We start from the raw sequence: 23,940 nt of genomic DNA on the forward strand, positions 1-23,940 counted from the left end.
GGTGGGATTTTTCATCACAGAAATTGTAGGATTCTTAATCCGAGAGACAAAGAACACAATTATTCACATGCATTGCATATCTCCAACTGGGCTTCATAAACAAACATAGTAGTACACGGTGCGGTGGCTCCATTGTTGGCATTTCCTGGAGCACAACGGGTGAGTTGTACTAATTGTGAATTAGCCTAAGTGTCTACCATTAAATTCCGTGGACAGCTAGAACACTGCTCGTATTGTAATATTAGCTGTAGATTTGGGTGGAAAAACATAAATGAAATGAAATGAACACATATCTCTCACAGTGAAAACTAGACGTCTTGTGATGCTGGTCGCCAGCTTATTGTGTTACACTGTGCAAACGTAAAGCTGCATTTTTCACACGCATGCATGCTCTGTCAGCGTTCAATTACACTTCCAGCAAGCATTCAGTTAGTTACTGGGATGAATGTGGCTGTGTGGGATTCTTATTTGCTCATCCAGACTGTTCTGGTTGTTAAAGCTTCACCGAATCAATCACAGAGTTTATAGCTGTGGTATTTTTCTGTTATGTTCTGTTAGGTTTTTATTTGTATGACATCTTGAGACTGTTTGCATTACTTACATGGCCTCTTAATCTTATTTGCCAACAGATCAAGTTTCCTAATTCAACTGGCTGCTTTTCAAAGTTGCAGTGCGTCTCCTGGATAACTGGAGGAGAACCGTCTTTTAGTGGGTTTCGGCACAGAAAACCTGAGGGACAATTCTCCCTTTCTAAACCCTTTTCCTGTCTTCCTCCATTTGTAGCCGTACTCGTATTATCGTATTATCATTCCTCTCCCTTTCTTTCCATCATGTCGCTTGACTCCGTCTTTGCTTGACCCCCGTTGGCCTCCTTGGTCCCTCCTTTAATATCCAACTTGAATTAGCTCGTCTGTTTAATGTCACCTTCACTCAGACTGTCAATTTCCTCTCGCCGTCGGTCTGGCCAGCCTATCAGCTCTTCTCATCCATGCTATCTATTTAATTCTACTGGTTCTGCAAGCTTATTCTCCTTTCCTCTGTCTCTCCTTTTTCTTGTCATAGCCGTTTATCATTCTGGGTTAATCTCACTTATTCCTTGCTCTATCCTCTTTCGATCACCCTCATTTGTCCTTCTATTCCCCTATCTGCTCAGTCACTGCAGCTTTATTTTCTCCTTCTCCTCTAGCCCACCTTATTTCCGCCCTTTGTCCCCCACATTCTTTTCTTCTCTTGTCTGCTTAATCGGACTCCCGCCCTTCTTCTATCCTCTTAACATTGACTATTACCAGGTGCTTACTGTTACCTGCACTCAGTGTGTATTTAGATGTCCTATACGTGCACTTTTCTGTTCTTGCTTTATCATTATATGAAAAGCACTAGCAGGGCCTTGTTGCTACCAATACGTCTTTAGGACCCTACAGATGCCATTGGTAGTCTTGGTCGACATTTGTGTCTTTCAGCATGGCCACTGTGTCAGATTCAGTAGTGCCTTGGCCATGACACATCAAGTTGAACCAGACCAGCCACAGCTTGCTATCTTTCATGTTGTTGTGTGCCAGGGACCAGCTTCACAATTCGTCTGGGAACACCACCAACATCACTACTATATCTTATCTTGTCAGTGTTCTGTAACATCTTACAGATGTTGTCAAATAAACCCTTTTTCATCTTTTTCAAGACATTAATGTCACAAAATATAAGATGTGAATTTGGTATAAGCAGGACAACCTATGTCCGGCCCACCAATACCACTGGTAGCAGTTCTTAAGGCTGTAGTGCACATTTAAATCAAACCTTTCTCCAAAACGAAAAAGAAAATTCATTAAGAATATCTAGCTATATATCTAGAATATATAGCTGTTGGATTACCATTAGTGTTTCTTCTCCTCAAAAAGCACTTTCTGCAGTTGTTTTATTATGCTCTACAGTGCTTTTAAAGCTGTGAAAATTTAATGTTTTTGTGGTATGAGATGAATGCATGCAATGCTACAACAAAGGCCCCACACTCCCATGCTCCCGCTAATGAATTAGAAATTCAGATGCCCACTCACTCTAGTGAATTAGAGAGGAGAGGGTAAGAGGGAGGGAAAGGAAGAGGGATGAGGGAGTTTTAGAGCCCATTTAATGTAATTAAGCATTAGAAACAGAGCCACTGGTGATGTGCCAATCTTTTCATGAGGGACGCCTTAATGCAATCCAATGCAATATATATTTATACTTCAGGCTGACTGTTTTTTGGTTTTTGTCCTCATGCATCCAAAAAGCTGTTGTACTTTCTGCTGTTTCTGCAGTTTACAGTAAAAATATCTTCATATAACAATAATTAGCAATAAGACTTGGTGTTCTCTGTAATATAGAAGGTGAAAAAAGTCCACCATACAAAACCACCCATGTACATAGTTCAAATTAGGAAGCAACATGCCTTCAAAATGCACTGACAGTATTTTGACATCAATATTACTGTTTATATTTCAAGCCCATATTTGTTCAGAACAAACTGACAGTGTGAGTTTTGCACAACATTTTATATTTAAGGCCACAATAATCTCATAATATTGTTAAACAACCTTTAATTCTTCAATATTGGTGTTTCAAATGTTGCAGTTTCCCGATTCAACATTTCTCTGGGAAAAATTAGCCCACTTACATTCAAATTAGCACATTTCCTCATCTGGCACTCATTCGTCATGTCTGGCGACTGGAAAATGAGTACTGCCAAAGACTGGTTTTATAGGAAAAATCCAAGCAGCAGACTTTGCACAGAAGCGAACGACCCTATCTTAATAAAATACCAAAAGGTCGCAAAGCAACAAACTACCTTCATCTGTCCATGAGTGAATGCTGTTTGAGTGCTGCGTATTTCTACCTGTGGGCATGTATTTATGTCAGTATAGATGTGTTTCTGTGTGCAAAGCTGTGGGTGAGTGTGTTATACTGAATATAATAACAGTCCATGACAGGAGTGAACCCTACCAGTCTACTGGAAGAGTATTATCTCCGCTTTACAGACCAACTGGAAATGTCACACTGACACATTTGTTTATGAACAGAGGAGCACAAACAAATCAAGCCACGACATTTTGGAATTCCTCTCTCAACATTTATTTTTGGCCTTTCTACTATGGACTCAAATTGGCCTTTCATGGAAAACCTCTTTGGAGGCTCTAACTGAAAAGAGTCAAGACATTACACTCAGTTTTTCCCTTCCAACAAGTATCTTCTGGAGTGGCACGACAAGGGATGAGGAGGCTTGTCACCACAGCAGGGACCTATTAATCTATTTTACAAACGGGCACCTCTTCCCTCACATTAACATCGCATTCCATCAGAGCAGTGTGTGGAAAACCCATGAAAAGAGACCTAGTGCTTTTGTTCCGAGTAATAAAACTTCTAAGCTGCAAAATTGTCTAAACTAACATAGACAGGGCAACATAGTATTTCATGAAATTTCTTTCTTTTGTATATCAAACAGTGAGAGAGGAAATATACACAAAAGCAGTGAGGAGACATGTAACAAAAGGTTGCAATCCTGTGTTTTTGCATCCTAAAAACTGCACCCTGATAATAATGTGAAGCATTTCACAGAAAACTCCCTTCTTATCTTTTCGCCCTATGTGGTCTCATTGTCTATCAGAATGCTGCCCCGCCGCCCTCTCCTATTGGGTTTTGTATCACAGGCTCTGTTGTGGATTATGTTGTACTGTGGATTATGGGATTAACATATAGACACACTATTAGACACAGGCCACTGTGTACCACCAGAAAAAATAGCTCACTGAACCTCAGGGGCACCCGGCGATGAACAGGGATGTAGAGGAGGATAAACTTTAGGCTGATGTGTCTAACCTGTGCAGTACATGATATAAACAGTGGTTCTTTTCATGTAATTCTTAAATTAGTTGATGATCTATAAATACATCTATAACTATGACAGTTTATCAAACTAACCTCACCTCTCCATACAGACTTTTGTCTCATGTCAGTAAAGTCATGCTCCTACACTTCGGCCAATGTACCTGTGTGCATGTGTGTGTGTGTGTCACGTCGTATGTAACAACTCCAAGACTCATTTTTATCCTGCATCAATTTACTAACATGCTGCATCTGTACGACAATTCCTTAGAGCTGATTTTCTAATTTCACATCAGCTGCGACATGATGACAAAACTGGAGGTTCAGCAACCAGCAGGCAGCTCCTTTGATGGTCACTACATTCTGACACCAAGAAATCTTAATCAGGAACCCAATTCAAAAAAGCACAAACTTCTTTGTAGTTTTACTTGTTGTAATTAACGTCCCGGTGGTGATTTGAGTATCACTGTTCTATTAAAGAGCTACTAAAGCTAAAAGAGAAGTATGTTTTAACCAAGACTATGTACCTGTTTCAGCACAGCAACCACTGTGGCTACAAGAAGCAACTGCAAGATAACCTCATTGAATTTCCTCTAATTTCCAAAGATTTTCTTCAGTGATGTGCTTCAAAAGATGTCATCATTAGGTTGCCTGACTGAGAGCGAGTGGCATGGGACCACAGGTAGGAAATGACAAACATGTCTGCTGGTGATCATTGTGATTAAATCTACAAGTAGTGAAGAGTCACAGCTAGCAAACTGTCTCAGTAACGTCAACGAAACAACAATATCATCAACAACTGGTTAAACCAAAAAGGTTGCAATGGCAAAACTGTCGGATTAATTTGTAATAAGTTGACTTTCACCTTAAAAATGTACATAGTCTCAGTTTAAAAAGCTCATGGAACTTATAAGCTTGAGGGAGACAGACACTTAATTCCTTCCCTCCACTCACCGACAGCAAGCTTTGTGCTGCAACACTGTGGTGTGGACAGTGGACCATAATATCAGAGAACTGGATGCAGTGCTCAGCTGTATCCCTCACACATTTTAAATGTGTATGTATGGTTGCGAAAAAGACTTGACAAAAACACAAGCTTTTTGATGATGACAAGTGCGAAGTAAACATCCCCCTGCTATGTCTCTCACTCCCCCACACACATAGTGTCACTCTTTGTCTCTCGCAGACAACCCAGTGATCCACAAAACATTGTGACAGCTCCAGTTCCACTCATGCTGACTCTCTCTCTCTCTCACACACACACACACACACACACACACACACACCAATTAGTGCAGGTACTCAACAGTGGGACTTGGGGAGGTCCTGTCAATCTATTATATGTGCACATTATATGCATATTGTGCATATGTGCACATTTGTATGTGCTTATAGCTACATTAATGCTGGTAACGCCATAGTAACAATGTGATTATTTATTCATGCATTTGTGATTATTAGTGATCCAGATGGAGAAATGCACATCCTAATAAATGTCTTTTTTGGGGCAGATAGTATCACTGATTTCTCGTCATTACAGATAATTCTAAATAGATTACATGGTTCCCATTTTCTCAAATATTTACTAGGGGTGCCGCAATATACTGGGATTGACAATAATCTTGATATTTAAAGTGAAAATGCACATACGATAATATCGTACACAGTGTTTCACTCCATCTTGAAATCCAATAAACTAAGCATACTCCATAGACAAAGAATGTGGAAAGATGGAAAGAGGAAAAAAAGTGTGTCAGGACATGGTCAGCGGACATCAAATGACATTGACAGTATATCAGAGTGGAGCCTGTGGTCTCACGTTTCAGTTGTTTCAAAGTGTAATTGCTGTTTTTGTACTCTTTTTGTAAAATGATGTTAACAACTTTCTTTCTCTACCTCCCTTCAGTCACATTTTGAGTGTAATTCATTTGCCAAAAAAAGAGACAAAATCAAGCTCCTCTCTGAGACTTCTTTAGCCTCCAGTCTAAGTCCACCATGTTACACCACTGGTGAGCAATTTTAGAGGTTACAGGTTATTTTAATGGCAGCAGAGATTAATCAGACTTTATTATAAACTGTTACTGAACAGCCATTGAAATCAGCCATGGAGCCCTCTAACCTCTATATCCTACCCAGGTCTTTTCCCTGCATGCCTCTTTGAATTTCAACGACATAATAGCCTCTCGTCTGGACACTTGCCATTTGGAAACAATATTACACGGCTTTGTTGAATACTCGATTCTGATTGGTCGGTTACGGCATTCTACGGTCATTTGTTTCTATGTAGGAGACAGCTGCAATTTATAACAACCCTCTTGAATCACCCCTCAGAGTTCATTTTGCAATAATGACCGCCTCACTGTACATTATCCATTATGTACACCTTTGCCATCCACACCACCGATCGATCTTGGCTTACAACAGTCACAAAACTCCACACAAGTTTTGGGAGGAACAGTTGGTCCTGTCCCTTTATGTGAATAAAGAATGAATAAGAATTAAAAATAAGTAAGTGGTACATATCCAAACAGAGACGTGGGAGAGAATGGATACATGGTACAAATGAAATTAAATTAAAAAACAGCTAATGAGTGGCAGCATCTGATGTTATTTGAATGGTCTTGGCCACCAGGTCGATGGTGTTCATCTCTTTCAAAGAATTCTGACTACTTTGGTTTTGTTGTCAGTCTTGGAAGTGAGTCTTGCCACCGAAGCGAATAATGAGCAGTCTTTGAAAGGTAAACAACTATGACAAGATAAACAATGCAGCAGCCCTTGGCATCAATAATCAAAGCAAAGAGTCTCTAACGGGACAATCATTTCATTCTTCTGGCATCATGATGAGCAACTTGGCCGGCATCACTTCAGCATGAAGACTAAACACACACACAAGAATTGCTGTTTGTCAAGCCTTTCACCCAACTCAAAGTTGTAAAGTAATCCTCTAATTTTAGTGTATCATTTGCATTTACACACTTACACACCACACATTGAATCACTTATTAATTAACAAAAACGTAACAAACCTGGATGCTTCGTGTGTTGCCACTGGCTTGGGCTCTTTCTCTGAGCTAAAAACAGCACATAGATTTGCCAAACGTATGACGATGAAGGACGTTCACAAACAATGCTCATAAATATTGACACATAACCACACAGTTTAATAAGGGGAGGAACACTAAGACTCTCACTGTTTTGATATATAGGCTAAGATAGTTGCACTTTTTTATTTGTAGCAATATGTACTGTATAAGGGCAAGTATTCAGACCACAACCAAACTTCTGAAGAAAATGAAATGCCTTATTTTTTTTTTTAATTATTGATTTAACAAGGTGATGACAGCCGCCTCCCATTACTGTGTAACAAAGAGTGAAGCTGAAAATGAGATTCTGACAAACAGTTTAATCTGTGGACAAATCAAACTGATACATTGCTAAAATATTCTCTAAAAGACAGTTTTTCTTGCGCATATTAAATGCTCTGTTAGCTCCTGGCATGCTGGTAGAAGCCTCCAGCATGTGATACACAGTAGGAGCACATCAACACTGCCTGTCTGGCTTCAGCCCAAGTCCCACAGTGCTCAACAGTGCCATCTGGGGTTCATGTAGGGCCGCACGGTGTAACATAAGCTGCTCAATAACAAGCCATGGCACCATAGATGGCACAGTACAAAAATTTGTTCATGACATTTTATAACATGCTGATCTAATCGGTGCCACATTTTAAACCAAAGTGCAGTGAGTTCCATTAAACTGAGCATGTCCCCTATTTAGTTATCCACTGTAGACTAAGACAACCAGAAAGTGTGTACTTCTGCCAACAACAGTCAGAGAACAACCAGAATAAATCCACCACATCCACAACAAAATGACAAAAGGTGAACCACCTTCTGCACGTTTCACCTCTATTCCTCAGGAAGCGCACATCAGAAAATAAACACGCTCTGCTCACATTTTCAAGCAATTTCTGTAACCTCAACCGCATTGTTTTTATTCAGTGCTGCCAGCCTTTGGAAGAACTGGGCAGACATGTCTAAAATGGAAATGAGCTCTTGTGCGTCCCCATGGTGATTGATGAGGTCAGTTTGCCTCTCTTTTAGCTGCTTGGGCACCTTAAGTTTTATTTGTTGTTATTTTAAACAAAGCATACTTAAAAAAAAAAAACTGACCTCGCAGTCACACCAGCAGCATTTCCAGTTTTGTAATTATACTGATCTTCGCCATATGAGCAACCTTTCCGAAGTTATTTTGTCACACAAATCTTAGATAAGTCACAAACAGCCTGGAATGGAGACATAACTCTCATTTAACATCACTGGTAAAGCAGTAATTTATTCCTCCCAAAGTATGCTGCTACAAGCAACTAATATCAGAAACTCATCGTGATGTGTGTGAGTAGAAAGTGCCCTCTGGTGGCTCAACACTGGACCTCATATACACAGCATACACAAACGCAGTACTTACCAAGTTGTAGTGAAGTCTCAGTGTGGTAATATCCATCTTGTTGCTTCTTTTTCAGCATGGAACAAAGATCGACCCGCTCAACTGTCTCCTCTCCAAAAAACCTGAGCGTTTCAGTGAGACAAAGTGAAAGTGAGAAAGAGAGGAGAGTATTGATGCCTCCAGCAGACAGTAAAGGCCAACTTCAGTTGTCACAGACGCTTCACAGCAATGATCACTCAAATTAAAAGTGGCATCCAAATTAAGCTCCATGTTTCAATACACATGGCCAGTGTGTTCGTTTTCATCTTTCATTTTTAGTTCTTGTTATTGCATTTTACACAAATGTGCAAAAAGAACAACATTCCTACCCCACAAACAACATCCCCCACCCTCTGCTGATGTTAAATGTGCTCCACATTGTAGAGGAAAATGAATCATGATATGCATGTGTACACAATGAAAGACCATAGTTAACAAAAGACGCGTAGCAATGTGAGGTAAATTGATAAATGGAAGGCATTTGAGTTATGAGAGGTCAATCAGAAGCAGCATGTACAGGCCTAAAATGTCAAAAACCAGTGTGTGTGTCGAGGGTCGGAACATTATTCATTGTTTATTCCTGTACCTGTGTGGAGGGATCTCCACACTTCAACAAATTTCTTTTCAAAACCCTGTAGTGTATATCTGATTTTTATTTTTCAAGCTCCAGGTTAGACAAAATATCACTCATCCGGAGGGAGAGTGAGGGCGGAGCAGCCTCCTTCCACCTCAAGAGTATCAGGCGGTGTGCCAAGAGGGCAGTAAAGGCCAAACAGTGAAATAAGATGGTTTGGATCAATTTGAACTGTTAAGACTATAGAGAGATCTGCGACTACAGCCTTTCAATGCCCTTCCTAGTTGGGACAGAGCCAGGGTATGTGAATCACTGCATCCGCAGACTTACATCTTTCACATATAGGGTTTATTTGTGGGTAATTCTTAGCGAGTTTAGATTTTGAGACATGCACTTGGTGTAGCACTTACTATTGAATATGTTGAGCACACATGGCGGAGTGTGTTACAGATTGTCTAGAAAGAGCTGTATTGGAACAAGACCTTCATTAACAAAGAAGGGCTAATATGGAGATTAGCCATATTAGTATAAGTATACATCAAATTGCACCCTTGTCTAAAAACTGCAAAGCTTTAAAAGAAAACAATGAGTCATTGAATTGTCAAGAATTAGAACTGTATGTGTTCAGTATTTCTTTCCTGTTACTGTGTATTGCCAAAAATGTCCTCTTTACATCTACACTAAGTGTGTCGTAAGGACACAAAACATTACACAATGTCCTACTGCACTTATTGCAGAGCACTACCCTAAAAATAATCATGCACTTGGTTGCTTGTTTGGTAAATAAAATAAAAAGCACGCACTTGTTTGTATAGTTGGAGTACAGGTCTGGGTCCACACGCTTTATTCCCTGAGGGAGACAAAGGAAAAATACCGTTGACATCATGTTTACCACACACTTTAGGATGTGCACATTCATTCTTCATACACACAATCCCACTCAGACACACTGACAGGGGTAAGACAGGAATGGTGGCCGGAAGGCGCCAGGCAGGATAAGAAGTCATCAGGTGTCAAAGGAAAACAGATAGATGCTGACCTTCCTCTGTTTCTCCTACCCTGAACCTTGCTCATCTCTGTCCTCGTCATTCTTATTTATGTCTTTATGCATTTCATATGCATCAGTGCCGACATTATCCATCACAGCAAACTAAACCGCGCTGTGCCAGTGCAACTTTATCTTTTTGTTGATTAACTATGATTTGTTGAACTGTTGAACATTTTTAATCACCACTTGCTTGGTCTTTTAAATAGAAAATCAATTAATTATTTTCACGTGTAAGAAGAAGAACTGTAGGTTAGTCGATTAGCGAATTTCCCTTACAGTAGAAAGACAAACCTATGTTTAGGACATGTAACTGTTTTTAGAAAAATAGCTCAACATTTACGCCACAATTATCAATACAGTCAAATATTGGCAGTAAAAGGTATGTTGACTAATAATCATGTTCTTAACGTCAATACTGGCTAACATACATGGTATATTAATAGACTGAACATCGCTACACACTGCGTATATACATATACCTAGAATGTGTGTGTCTGTGTGCAAATCCATGTGCTTATACCTGGGATCGTAGCTTCGAAGCTTTGGACAGCTTCATTATGGTGAGGTGAGGTTCAAACCCACGGCCGTCTTCATGCAGAAGGCCCTGCTCTACAAAACGGCTCCGTAACAACTCTGCAACACACACACACATAAACTTTTAAAAACACCAAACATGTTATAAGCCACCATTTTCCATGTAAGGCCAATGAGGAAAGCTGTCGGCTGACAATGCTGCCATATACAGAAAGGAGAGATGTGACAGAGGTCATGTGTACGCTGTACATCCACCTCCTAAATGAAACCTCTCAAATCCCCAAATGGATGTTTGTACAAGCCATGACGGATGACACAAATAGTGCAGACACAGATGGCAGAAATACTGTGCCAAAAGATGGACTAAAGCTTTTTACTAGGGAACCGTGACCACGCACACATAAACAAAGGCATGAACACATAGAAAACCAGCAAGGACACGCACCCGCGCCAACTGATGAAGTTTAGAGGGAAACCACAGAGGTATTTTTAGAAGATGAACTCTACAGGGAGAGAAAGATTAGTATATAATCAATAACGGTGGTGCAGGGTGCAGACGAGAGGACAGGAGAGTGGCTTCCTGCCTTATCCTTATTTCACTTTTCCGACAGTAACGATATGGACTTTCTATTTGTAATCTTCTGTTGTTGCTGTTTCACTTTTCATGTCAGAGATATAAATAAAACTCGTATAAATGGTCCACTTGCAAGGCCTTACAAGGAACTCAAGTCCTCTCCTGTAAGTAGATTTTGTCTTGACTCCAGCAGTTTGGTTTTGGCACCAATATTGAGCCATGAATGTCTATACTCTATTATTCTTTATTAACTCTAACATTCTTTATATGCTTTAGTCCAAAGCCACAATTGTCCTTTATTTTTAACAAATCTAATAATACAAAGTAACACTTATAACACTGTTTAAGAACAATAGGAAAATAAATTTGATAAAATATACAACTATGTAGGAAGAGATAATGGCATACTGTGGGGTAATGTCTCACAAATAAAAGTTATTTCATACAGAAGTATATGGACCTTATATTCATTGTAATGCTTTCATAACTTATTTGCTGGTTTGAAGCATATATGCCAATGAGTGTTTCATCTAGTTTATGAAGAGAGCAAGAACTTGGCTCGCACAATCTAACATTTAGGGTGTTAGACAAATATAGTCCTGCTGTCTGTTTAAGGGGTCATGTAGGTGTCAACACTATACAGAGGTATTGCTGAGTTTTTGCTGTTTTACTATACTACATGGTCATTTGATATGAAAATATCACCACTGCCTCCTCATCTATTGCAATTCCAACGGATAAAAAAATCTTATCTGATAGCCGAGGTCATTATGTAGAACCTGGGCCCTTGTCGCTCACTCTAAAATATTAATTTATTGCATTTTCCATTTATATCAAGCCCCAAGATGAAATGGCTTTTGGAGATTTCCTCAGCTTGACCAGCTCTAATATGCCACACTAAGCAGATAGAAAATCCACACTAAAGCAGATTCCAAATATGCTGCTCCAATACCGTATGTTCGCAAAAAAAAACATATGTACATCTATGAAAACCAGCAACTCCTCCAGAACTAGACCCTAAGAATCAGCACCTTGTGGAAAACACACACATTAATTCCTTATTTCCAATTGTGTGAGTGCACACAAAGATCTGGAGTTCTGGAGATCACTGCAATTTTTTGAAAATGGACTATAGCAGACATGAGCTCATTTACATTGCGCATGTGTGTGTGTGTGTTGGTGTTGCAAGAGCAATGGAGCGAGAATCCTCTTAGACATCTTGGCTTAATGTTGTTGCCAAAGGCACAACACAAAAACATACACACAAATGCTTCTGCATACAACCCCCTCAGTACACAGATGAAAAAGGCAAATGAAGACACGTCACATGCACAAACCCAGATGCCTGTATGAAAACAGTGTGCAGATCCAAACACATATTTTAACAATTTATTCATGTCCGTATGGAGGAAAATGGTACGGTGCAGTAGAGTACACTTGTGAAATCATGGACCAGCGGCATAAGTCTTCTCATTACAAAACAAAGCACTCATTTCTCAGAGGTATAAGCAGCAGCATCTCAGCCACATATGGCGGCTGTGGCTGATAGCAGAGACAGCACAGTACTTTGCGAGCCATTTAGCCCCCTTTTTGGCCATCCCAAGCTGTGAGTGTGTCCTAGGCTGCCCAATGTAAATACAAATAATATGCTTCTATAACCCAGCTCTGAGATGCTATCTAACATTTATTTTTGACCAACTCCACTAACAAAGGTTTGAGAGAGAGACTGCACTGAATATTAAATCAGTGAAAATGGCCAGGGTTCAATGGCAGGTAAAAAAATAAATAAAAAAAGACTGGGCTCGCATATAAACACTCACCCAACTTTCAGCACGTTTTACAGTGGCGTGAGCAGAACTAGTTGACATATATTTATTTATGGAACTCTACTGTTTACCCCTTAAGTTTATTACGGGGTAAAAGTCAGGCTTAGGCCACCTATGACTGAGATTTAGCCTAGTCATCTTTCCAATAACAACCCCCCGAATATACCCTACGATCTCCTAATGCTGTCTAATCTGTGACCTTCCATTGCAAAGCCCTCATGACAGCAAGCACCCACTCTGTTGAAGTGTCCTCAACAAAGACAAAATCCTCCAATCAGCTGCAGGGCTCCTCAGCTGACCCCAAGTTCAGATGTCCGTCCACAGGGACACAAAAGAGAAGCTACTGTATCACATTAACATCCTCTAATGAAATGAATCCCTTAGTGAACACAGTACGAGAAGCAATGAGAAAACAAAAATGAAATTCAATATTTACAGTGGCAGGTGGACATCAGTGTTGATGAGGCTGAAAGAAGAAAGAAGGAAAAAATGACAATGTGAAAAGCTTAAGGTTTGTCACTGACCTGCCAGACTGTCCAGAGTGTGTCTGTGTAGTCCGGGGGCCAGCCCAACAAACACCACCTCCTTCCTGAAATGACAGATCCCAGAGAAGGGCAGCACTAGATCCCGCCCACCCAGCAGCTCAGCCAATGACGGCGCAACCTGAGCCAGGACGGCCGCCGCCCTGAAAGAAAATACACACATGAATATGCACAGCACACCGACACGAGCGCCAATTCACAACTTAATCCTCTCTCTCCCTCCCTCTCATATTACATAACGAGAGAATCTAGTGATTACCAATGACACAATCTTCTGCTTGATGTAGATTAAGGATCATCACATAATATGGCTGCACGTCCCACAGCTGCATTGCTTTCACTTGTTTGAACAACATATTCAATATAGGGGAACTGTTTCATCTATTGGAATCTAAATCCAAAATATTTACCAATCTATCAACCCGTTTTTCTGGAAGTCCTGAGAGGAAATGATAAGACAGAAGCAGCCTCTAACCTGAGATGCTGGTAATTAAAATCACAGCATCTGCATTCCTGTCTTCAAACTTTAGTCTGAACATTCACTACTGCAACAACCACCAGCAACACTTTGTTTTGTTCACTTTGACTATCTGATGTCGTGATGACGTGCAGCATCACAGACGCTGAATGGGATTGAGAAAAGATGATTGTTGCAGTAAACTAATTTGAGAGGTACTCTGTTTGATTGAAGTTCAGAGTTTGAGCTTTAGTGTCGTGTGTTTATATTATAAATTCTAGCAATAATGAAAATGGAGAAACCAGGACAAAAGAGAGATTTGAGTTTATTCTGTCTTAAATTGCAGATTAGACATTACTGTGGGTCACTGCAAAGTCTGTGTGTGTGCATGTGTGCCAAAAAACTGATCAGTATTCACCTGCATTGACATGGATGACTGTCTGTACATTAGGGGAGGGATAAATCATTATTACAATATATATATGGTCTTCCTCTGTCACTTTTATTGACACACCAGCACCAGTATTGGAATACATTTTGAATATTTGAACTTTTGAACTGTCCGGCTGACACGTGATTTTGCTGCCATCATAAGTCAAAATCTCTGCTGTAAAAATGTTTGACATTTCAGGGGAGTGATAGTGTGTGTGAACATCACTGAGCCAATAAGGGACCAACTTGTGCATCAATATACTGTGTGTGCTGCCTTCGTTCGTATGTGGGTGTAAAATGTGGGCACGTGCATCCACTCACAGGTCAAGTTGCTCCTGATTGGCGAGATGAGTGACTAATAGCGTGATGTGGAGAGTTGGGACAGCGATCATGGCTTTAGCCAATCGGGGCTCCTGCTGAAGCACAGCCTCTTGGACCTCGGTCACAGCTGAACTGATCTGTCATTGGACAAATCACCAGTCAGTTACAATGAGGCAGATTGCTGTCACATACAGTGACTGCTTGTTCTCTCTCGTCCTTCACCATCACTCCTTTCTTTTCGAGAACGAGCTTGGTATGGATGAGCAGGGGAGTTCAGCTGCACAGATGAGGCGTCAATAGATGATGACCGCAGGGTAAATCAATGTCCATTCAGAGGAGCATTTCGGTCACTAAGTATTAAGATTTCACTGTCATTCAGTGTCGTCGGGAAATCAAATTGTGAATGTTTTGTTTTTTTTCTCTCATTATAGCTTGACACACTATATCCATCAATAATGTGGAGAGAGTGGATTAAAGTCTTCTCCACAAAAGGAGAATTCAACCAGTTTCTGAAACAGGTTCTCTTGTCTTGTCTACAGTTTGTTTCTGCATCCCACAAGAAAGTGGTAGCAGCTAAAACAAGGATTTACTGGTAACAGAAAGTCAGCAGTACACTTTCACTGTAGCATAAATAAAAACAATAGGAATTATACTCCCCTTTTTTGTCTTGAAGGATCACAAGACAAAAAATATATACATATTTTAGCTAATTTTGTACAAATCTTTACCACTTGTTACTGATGGCAACTACTGCCTAAAGCATATTCTTGTTATAGACTTTTAGACCTTCCATGCTGCTAATAATTTCTATTTATTATAATTAAGTGTGGAAATTAACTTGCAAAGACTTGAGATGTGCTTGAGAAAACCCATCATGATGCAAATATTGTTGCACAGATTGCTTTGGAGAGACTTCTGAGCAGTTGGTTGAAGTGCAAAGAAGCAAACATGAATGTTGTGAAAATTATAGTGAATTTGGTAGCAACGCATTAGATGAAGTTATAAATTTGATAGAGTGAAAATTACTGCAAGGGCAAAAATTTTGATAGAGATGTGTCTGCATTTTTTTAATAAAAAGGCTACAATGTGCACAAACTCCAGAATGATCCTTTAAGTGCACAAGTAAGAGAACAGTACAACTATTCCTTACCTGTTTGTTAGTGATGGGGATGGAGACAAAGTAGTTGGGTCGCTGGCTCTCTTTCTTTTTTTTCTTCTTCTCTGCATCCTCTTCACTGTCCACTCGCCCGCCACTGTCTCCTCTCTTCCTCTTTCTCTTCTTCGCTGTTGACTCTGAGCTGGAGACTAGAGAGGAAGGGCAAGCACGCTTTACATAAAAATAAAAAAAAATCCTACCATCATGGAGGTGTAACATTATTAATCATTAAAATGAATATCAAGAATGTACACACATCCTAGCTCTTTAAATGTGGTAGGGCTGGTCAGAGAAAATGGAAGTTCTGACATTAAATTGTCCGAAGCATCAGCTGACTTAAGTTTTTTCTTCATCAATTTCCTCTTCTCCCTCCTCATCTTCCTCTTTGCCTTCTTTTCACTCGACCCTGCTGGAGCTGGTAAGGCAAAAAATACAACAATGAATGATGATGATGATACTGAAACAGTGTGGCAGATCATGTAGTAACACTTCTTTATGAGAATGTGTCGTACTAGAGTTTTAAAATTGTGTAAACTGGAGATGGACGAATGATAACAAAACTTCAAAGCTTGTTTTACTCCTGTCAAGTGCACAGTTTCAATGCATTTTGTCTGAGCCTGTGTCAAATGATGAATACCACGTCACTGATGATGTATGAAGTTTCAAAAGTCCTTCAGAAGGTGTTTTAAAGGTTTTGCATCTAAACTATGTATCAGATATAAGTAGGATATGATGTGAGGAGAATAACTGATATGGGAAATATGGGGATTTAAACTAAAATGACACAATCATAAGTATGGGAAGATTTCCAACTGAAAACAAGCAATCATATAATAAATGTAATCATGTAATGTAATGAATATTGTGACTCATGAAATGTCCACACTGGCACTGTGTCTAGACGACACCAATAAGGTGCATTAACATTTGGTATCAATAAAAATATGTATATGTTGACTTCATATGTAAGACAATGCAGTTATTCTTTTTTCTTCTGTAACATGTTGCACATTAGCGTTTAAATTTAATGCAGCACTTCCACATAAGACTGGACTTGGACTTTGCATGTATTGCACATACATGAGACTAAAACTACTGAACTCAGAGAGGTGTTACAGCGCTTCTGAACGAGTTCTGAAGTGCTGCTGTAAGTTTTGCAAACCACCAGATGTCCCTGTGCTTTTTCGATTAAGTCAAAGTCAAAGGTGCTGAATTAAATTTTGTTAAACCCTGTCAGCATCTCTGGATGTTGTCCTCACCTGACACTGCTGAGGCTCCAGCGCCAGTCTCACCTTGCTGCACCTCCATGCTGAGTGCATGCAGCGCATCTGGAGTCGTCAACGTCTTCCTCAACTCCTCATCTTCACCTCCCTCCTCCTCCTCCTCCTCATCACCTGAGGCAGTGATCTCTTTTCCATATGAGACACTGGCTGCCTGCATATCGCACACTGTTGTCTGATACAGGCAGGACTGAACCTATAACACAGAGAAACGACACACTCAGCTCACAACCATACTTGGGAGTTTTTCTTTCTTTTCGAGACTTTTTTGTCATTACCTTGAGTTGGAACCGGTGTGCAGATGGCTTGATCGTGCAGACGTAATGGCAGCTACTGGTCGATATGGGACGCAGCCTCCCTACTGATAGTTCAGTGACAGCAAAAAGTCTCTGCACACCAACAACTTTTGAACACGTCAGTCTGATTGGGGTCCGCAAGACGCGGCCGAGCTGCATTACACACAACCAAGTGTCCCAAACTTTAGCTGCCTGACGTTATCAGCAGGCTAGTAGCTAAGACGTTAGAGCCAACGATAGCTAACATAGCCGAAACGAGGGGGGGATATTAGCCTACAACTGTGTCCGGGACAGTTACCGATGAGACAGACTTTGCCTCCCTGAAGTTAACACCTGTTGAAATGAATCAAACATCTGTTGAGCTAGCTAACTGTTAGCAAGCTAAAGCTAACTGTCTCGAGTTGTGCAGCTAGTTAGCAAAAATAATACATAATATCATTTTTATATCGTGACATTATGAGGTTGATGCAAAAAGCTCGACGGCGTCCGTCTTTAACTGAAAAAAATTGCAAACAAATTAAGGGAAATATTGTTTAGATCCACAGCACGCGTTCACCTTGGATGCCGACAGGAAGCAGCTTCTGTTTGTAAACAATGACGAACTTCCGTCCTGGTTTTCCAGAATAAAAGCACCGACGGTTTGACATATTGAAAGTTATTAATTTTAAGAATTCAATTGAGCTTCAGTAAATGTGTCTATTTACTTGAACCCACTAAGTTGGACTTCAATTTCATTTACACAAATTACTACTGCATATGAAATGCTGTCTGTTAAACAACTAGCATTGCTGTTCTTTGCAGCCAAACATACAGAACAACATTCTCTGACTTAATAATGAATTGTTCTTATATATTTTGGTCTACAGGCTACTATGTGTATAAAAGTGTTTAGACATAAGATACACATGATGTGTGGTGAAGGGGTCTGTGCCTAGTCCACCTGATTTTTAAATCTTGTAAGCTTTAATCACTAGTGTTCAATATTATAGAGAAATTCATGATGGAATCAAAGTGGTTCATATTTCTGATATTTTTTCTCCAAAAATGTATATATTTCAAAAGAATAAGAAAAAAAAGGACCACAGACACGATGATTACACCAATACCAGCACTTTATTGAAAGTATTAGATATATTAGTCATCACACCTGACAAGCTTTGTGCAACAAGTTACAGCAAAAATGCACATTCATGCTTTAGATCAAATCATTATTTTTAATCTTTATTTGTGTATGAATTGTTTGGTGTGTGTCCAAGACAAAAGCTCATCCTTTGGCTACTTACAGAGCTTTGTGGCCTTTGCACTCTTTAATCACTTATTGTAGATTCAAGTTGTATATATACAGAGCACAATACAATATATCCAGAAGCTAAGAAATCGTAAATATTGGGCTCACTAGCAACAAAACAAAAAATACAACATACAACAGCAAAGAAGTCGAAGCTGTGTGTACACAAAAACAGAGGCTTTCCTTCTTATTTCTTCTTTCCTTGTTTTCAACACAAATGATAAATCCACATCACAGTTGACTTGATGTGTTTGTGGCAACTAGAAAACTAAACACTGGACATTTGACTATAGGAATTGTCTTATTATTAGAAGGTTATATCAGAACTTACTTTAAACCAACACTCTTCATAAAGTCTGAGGGCCAGTCACACCTAAAATGCTCAATTAAACATTTTTTTAATTTTATTTAAAAAGTCTGACACAAGTTACATGATGTAGCTTTAGATATTTAATAATTGGACATGTGTAGAGAGCTCCATGTTTAGCTTATTTAACACAGTTACCATTGATAGTGACATCATTATGCCACTACAAGTAGCTGATCTAATTTTTACAAGGAGGACAAAATCATGTTTTCTTTCATCCGTAAATACTCTAAATCCATTAGTTTTGCTGCTTTATGCTGTTGGAGCAATCCAGTACATATCATTTTAGTTGTGGTGTGGACTGAGATAATACCATCAAGACCATCACCAGCTCTGCCAACTCTACCTCCAAGACCAATTGAAATAATTGTGCCTGCTGCCAGTTTTGGAAATCCTGTTGTCACCTCCACTTGCATTAGAAGTAGTAATAGTACAACCAACTGTAGAACTCACACCCGAGGCATTTCCACTGGTATCTTGACTTCTCAGAGGGCTGTACTCCCGTAATTTTTTTTGTATCTTAAAGACAGCATCATTATTTTCTTCGCATCTGAGTAATCCACTTATTGTATCATGGTAGAAGACGCTGACAAGCAACACAACTTTAGGGTGCTGCCACAATATTTTTACATTCGTGGGCTGTCGTGAGTGGTGCATCAATACCAGAATGACAGGTTTATCATCTGTGGACACCAAAAACACAGGAGGAAGTATGAGATAGTGAGGATGGAAAATTGCAGCTTAAAACTAAAACTTGTACAGTTTAAGTCTGGAGTAAAATTCTGATTGCAAATGGTTTACATTTATTTAATTCAGAAATACCAAAAGATTCTGTCTTACCAGTGCATCGATATATTGATAAATTCAATTGTATGAGTCAGACAGAACTTTGTAATTCCAAGCTCACACAACACATTATGTGGAGTTTTCACTTTCATATCAACAGGCTGAAAAGTCTGTCTCCTACCTTTAACATCCTGCATGGCCGCCTCAACATCTGATATAACACGTGAGCTGATGGGGCAGAAGACAATGAGGATCTGGCCGTTGTCACTGTCTTCAAACCGAACCATATCCTGATCAAAACTGATCACTTTTTCCATCAGCTGTCGTTCAGCACCGAAGGTTTTACCTTTGACAGCTGTCTGGTACGTCACTATGGCTACAGAAAGACAAATTATTGTTCGACACAGATTTACACATTTATAAAGACTGAGTGAACCCTAACAGTAGAATAAAAATATAAAATGAAAACTTCCTTAAAAATCCAGAAAAAAAAAATACTTTTACAAACTCCGTCTGCAGCCAGGTTCATTGTGCCAGTCCATTGACACACTTAAACTCACTCACAGCTGAAACTAATTTAATCTGTCTCATAAGGCCCACGATCATCACACTGAAATAGATATGAGTACAATATTTCTATAAGGAAGGTTATTAGTTAGCCATTCTCTCTTTAGGATGCTGCACTGACACATTAGCCTGCAGAGCTGACGCATCTCAGACGCTCCTGGAGAAACTTTTAACCGTTAAGCATCAAACTGTCATACGCAGGATAGTGAAGGAATCTGCAACTGCGAAAAACAGCATTCACCCTCAATGGCAGGCTTTACTCCAACATTTCTCTTTGAACATGTCGTAGAAGTTTGAAGAAGGTTAGACTTACTTTGCTCTCTGGGTGGAAGGGGAACAGTTGGGCCACTATTGTTCACCAGCTGATGACCCATGTAGGAGGTACCCGCACCAGAAAATGAGTCTGTTGCAAAAAAAATGGTACAAACGCACTTAAAGAGACCTTCATTTTGAATTATTATGAAATCTCAAAGAGAATGTGAAAGTGCAAAGAGGAAGAACGTTACTTTGAGATCTTTGTGGATGGACCCCAGTTTGGACAGTATTGGCCACTCCTTGACCACTTGTATCTGACTTATCTGTATCAGACAAAAATTCTGTTGGGTACAATGGCATATCCTAACTGTTATCCCAATGGTTATCCTAACACCTGTACTGTATGTAGGATATGCCTGAATAAAGAAGCCACTTTATCACTATAACCACTTTATATATTATATATATTTATTTACATATTTATGGAAATATCGCTACGTAATTAATCCACCCCCCATGTTAGTTATTCATATTCATCATGCGCAATTTATTTATCTTATATCTGTATATATGGAGATTGTATTTATGTTCCTAGAGTATTTATATCATTAATGTGTTTAATATTTTTTTTATATTTTATTATTTACTTGTACTCATCTTACTTTTGAGCTGCTATGACAAGTGCATTTCCCCCGATGCAGGATTAATAAAGTTTATCTTATCGTAAACTGGTACACGGTGGAGAGATGTTTACTCTGCAACCAGGAGGCCACAGTCTGAGACAACATTTTATAAACTCAAGGTTCACTGTCTCCCTTTTTCCAGGGCTTTTGACTGTTTCCGACAGCCTTCTTCAGCAAAGCACAGGACCTCGGCCACATGATGGCAGGTGCTTGGTGACGGTCTGTGGTGAGAGCTCGGCAGCTCAAAGTTCTCACAGTGATCGGTTTTGATGTGACACTTTAGCGGGTTACGTTCGCTGAGTAAGGCAGTGAGATACGGTCAAAAGCTCTGGGGACAAAAAAAGCTAGTAAGTGGACCTAACTTTATCATTCTGTTTTATTATATTCAATTACAGATATGTGTTATGTGATATGTGTGTTCATGCTCAGGTTTGATCTCTCTATTTTATTTTGTATTCATAAACAATATGAATAAAGGTCCAGATAAAGATACTGAAAGGCAGCTTGTGCACTCGCTGTACTGTGATTAAGAGATTTAAACACCTAAATCCCTTCACTGTAGTTCTTCCCCCTGGCTTCAAATGATGAGATTTCTTATTCACTTAAGATGTAATGATTTTGGAATAAAACAAAAACTGCATAATAACCTTTGTCGGATTTCTGCTCTGGCTGGTTTTTGCTTAATTGTTCCAGATGATCAATGTGAGTATCAAGGAAACTGTGGATATGATTCATCTGGGTCTTCATGTCCCTCAGGATGTAGAGGTTATCAGCCAAGACCCCGTTGTTAGTTAGAGCAGCTGGAGGGAGAAAATCCGGGTTGTGTGTGTTGGGACAAAGACAATAATAGAACACACGCTTATTATGTTGAAACACAAGCCAAGGAGGCTGTCAAAAGGGAAAGAGAAAGTAGCTGCTAGAAAGCTGCACATACCTCTGGATGATTCATGGATGAAATCTTTCAGTTCTCTCATGTGCACATCAATTTGCTTCTGAAACAAAAATATCATATTACAGAATAATTCTACTGGAGCATTTGGCTGTATTTATTCGTTTCATTCATCTCCATTCACAACCCTTAAAACTCTCTAAAATCAGACCTGCACGTTTCAGCTAGTTTGCTCACCTGTTTGTGTATTTTATCAAAGATGGTCTTTCTCAGTTGGAGCCTTTTAGGTCCAGGAAACAGCTCGTTCAGGTCTTGCCGAGTCAGAGAGCGGAGGTCCAAGTCAGTGTGGAGCTGTGCCTCTGAAAGAACATGTGATACAATGTGTCATGTAATGACACAGCAAGACCCAGGATAGATTCACTTTACCGCATTTCATGTTCATTTCATGCTTCCTGCATCAGGGTGTCCCAGCAGTCATCTGAGCTCTGAACTCTCACACTATGTTAATGGTTTATATTTACACTGGTTGGTCAAACTTTACTTTTAAAAAGTGGTCACTCACCTCTCAGCACACGGGACACTTCAGAGCTGATGTTACTGATGTCGTTTGGTAAATACGACATGATCTCACCTGCAGAAAAAGAAGACATTTATTTTCAGATGGATTTTAATGTACATGCTCTGTATAGTTACAGCACATGCACGAGAGAGAGGATGGTGGGATGAAAGCGAAAAAACAAACCTTGGCCGACTGACAGGAATGATTTGGTGTGAAGAGTCAGGAGAGTCGTCAATTATTTCACTAATGTAAATTACGCTAAACCAGGCGGTGTTTTCACTCGACGTCTCGTTTAACAGAAAGTGAAACTTAAAGATAAGGGTTATTTCCGCACATTGTGACGTCAATGACGCTTCAAACGATGATTGGTCGCTGGAGCAGAGTGACTGACAAATCCCGCCCCACTCACACAGGCTGCAGCTAGAGGAATAAAAGAGAGGTATACTCTTAATCATTAAATGCATGTTAAAGTAAGTTTTTAGCAGTTTTAACATGAGACATGAGGATAAATGATAAAAACCTGATAAAAATACAGTTTAAGCTATAATGGTTCTCCTTTATGTCAAACTTAGGGACTGTACTGTACATTTACTCAGCAACTCGCAGTCACATAGAGGTGGAGGAAGTCTACAGACCCTTTACTCAACTAGTTCTCAAACCACATTGGAAAAAATACTATTAATTTTCATTGATTTTATTAATACAATTAAAATGCCTGCACTGAAAAATGTTACATAGGTAAAGGTATAACCAGAAAAGTAAACCTAAAGTGTTAAAAGTAGAAGTAATCAATGCAGAAAAATGACAAAAAATGACCATTGTGACTGTTTTAGTGTTATACGGTATTTTATATGTTGCAGTTGGTGAGATGAAGCTATTAATCTGCTCATTATTTTCTCCATTAACTGACTGATTTTGTTTGAATTCTGAAAATACTGAGAATTGAATCGAAATCGAAATTATTTTAAATAAAGATAGAATAATGAAAATCAGTTGTTTCAGCTCTACTTGTATATTTTCATGAAAAAATCGAAATTATAAAGTAACAAGTGATTAAAGGTGCCAAATAATTGTAGTAGAGTAAAAAGTACAACTTTTCCCTCAATGTACTCAAGCAAAAGTACCTTAATTTTGTACAGTACTTGTTCAAATGTACTTAGTTGCATTCCACC

At 39.4% G+C, this 23,940-nt stretch overlaps 2 protein-coding genes across 2 annotated transcripts in view; both read right to left on the bottom strand.

Annotated features, from left to right (window-relative positions):
- Positions 1–17,944, bottom strand: part of LOC139217913 (A-kinase anchor protein 7-like) — a 51,454-nt gene extending 33,510 nt beyond the window's left edge. Inside the window, exons 1-9 of the mRNA XM_070849414.1 lie at positions 17,357–17,944; positions 17,058–17,274; positions 16,055–16,213; positions 15,793–15,947; positions 14,643–14,779; positions 13,415–13,575; positions 10,477–10,589; positions 9,712–9,758; positions 8,317–8,417 (exon numbers count right to left, since the gene is read on the bottom strand). Coding sequence (XP_070705515.1) covers positions 8,317–8,417; positions 9,712–9,758; positions 10,477–10,589; positions 13,415–13,575; positions 14,643–14,779; positions 15,793–15,947; positions 16,055–16,213; positions 17,058–17,274; positions 17,357–17,533 — 1,267 coding nt within the window. The 5' untranslated portion in view covers positions 17,534–17,944. The remainder of the gene's footprint in view (positions 1–8,316; positions 8,418–9,711; positions 9,759–10,476; positions 10,590–13,414; positions 13,576–14,642; positions 14,780–15,792; positions 15,948–16,054; positions 16,214–17,057; positions 17,275–17,356) is intronic.
- A 524-nt stretch (positions 17,945–18,468) lies between these two features.
- LOC139217976 (uncharacterized) lies at positions 18,469–23,021 on the bottom strand. Its single transcript, XM_070849492.1, has 9 exons — positions 22,952–23,021; positions 22,772–22,840; positions 22,447–22,568; positions 22,255–22,312; positions 21,968–22,120; positions 20,889–20,960; positions 20,696–20,785; positions 19,997–20,191; positions 18,469–19,712 (listed from the first exon to the last, which is right to left on the bottom strand). Exons 2-9 carry the CDS (start codon positions 22,830–22,832, stop codon positions 19,372–19,374), a joined length of 1,092 nt encoding a protein of 363 aa, XP_070705593.1. The 5' UTR covers positions 22,833–22,840; positions 22,952–23,021; the 3' UTR covers positions 18,469–19,371.
- Positions 23,022–23,940: the final 919 nt, after the last annotated feature.

This window comes from Pempheris klunzingeri, chromosome 18 (assembly GCF_042242105.1).
Source record: "Pempheris klunzingeri isolate RE-2024b chromosome 18, fPemKlu1.hap1, whole genome shotgun sequence".
NCBI lineage: Eukaryota > Metazoa > Chordata > Actinopteri > Acropomatiformes > Pempheridae > Pempheris > Pempheris klunzingeri.

What these genes read in the sequence shown, in the direction of transcription:
- LOC139217976 (XM_070849492.1), bottom strand. Translation starts at nt 22,832, where the DNA reads ATGTCGTATTTACCAAACGACATCAGTAACATCAGCTCTGAAGTGTCC. An exon ending in CATCCATGAATCATCCAGAG is followed by an intron (nt 22,121 to 22,254) that starts GTATGTGCAGCT and finishes TTCTCCCTCCAG; the next exon opens with CTGCTCTAACTAACAACGGG. An exon ending in GGCCATGCAGGATGTTAAAG is followed by an intron (nt 19,713 to 19,996) that starts GTAGGAGACAGA and finishes TGGTGTCCACAG; the next exon opens with ATGATAAACCTGTCATTCTG.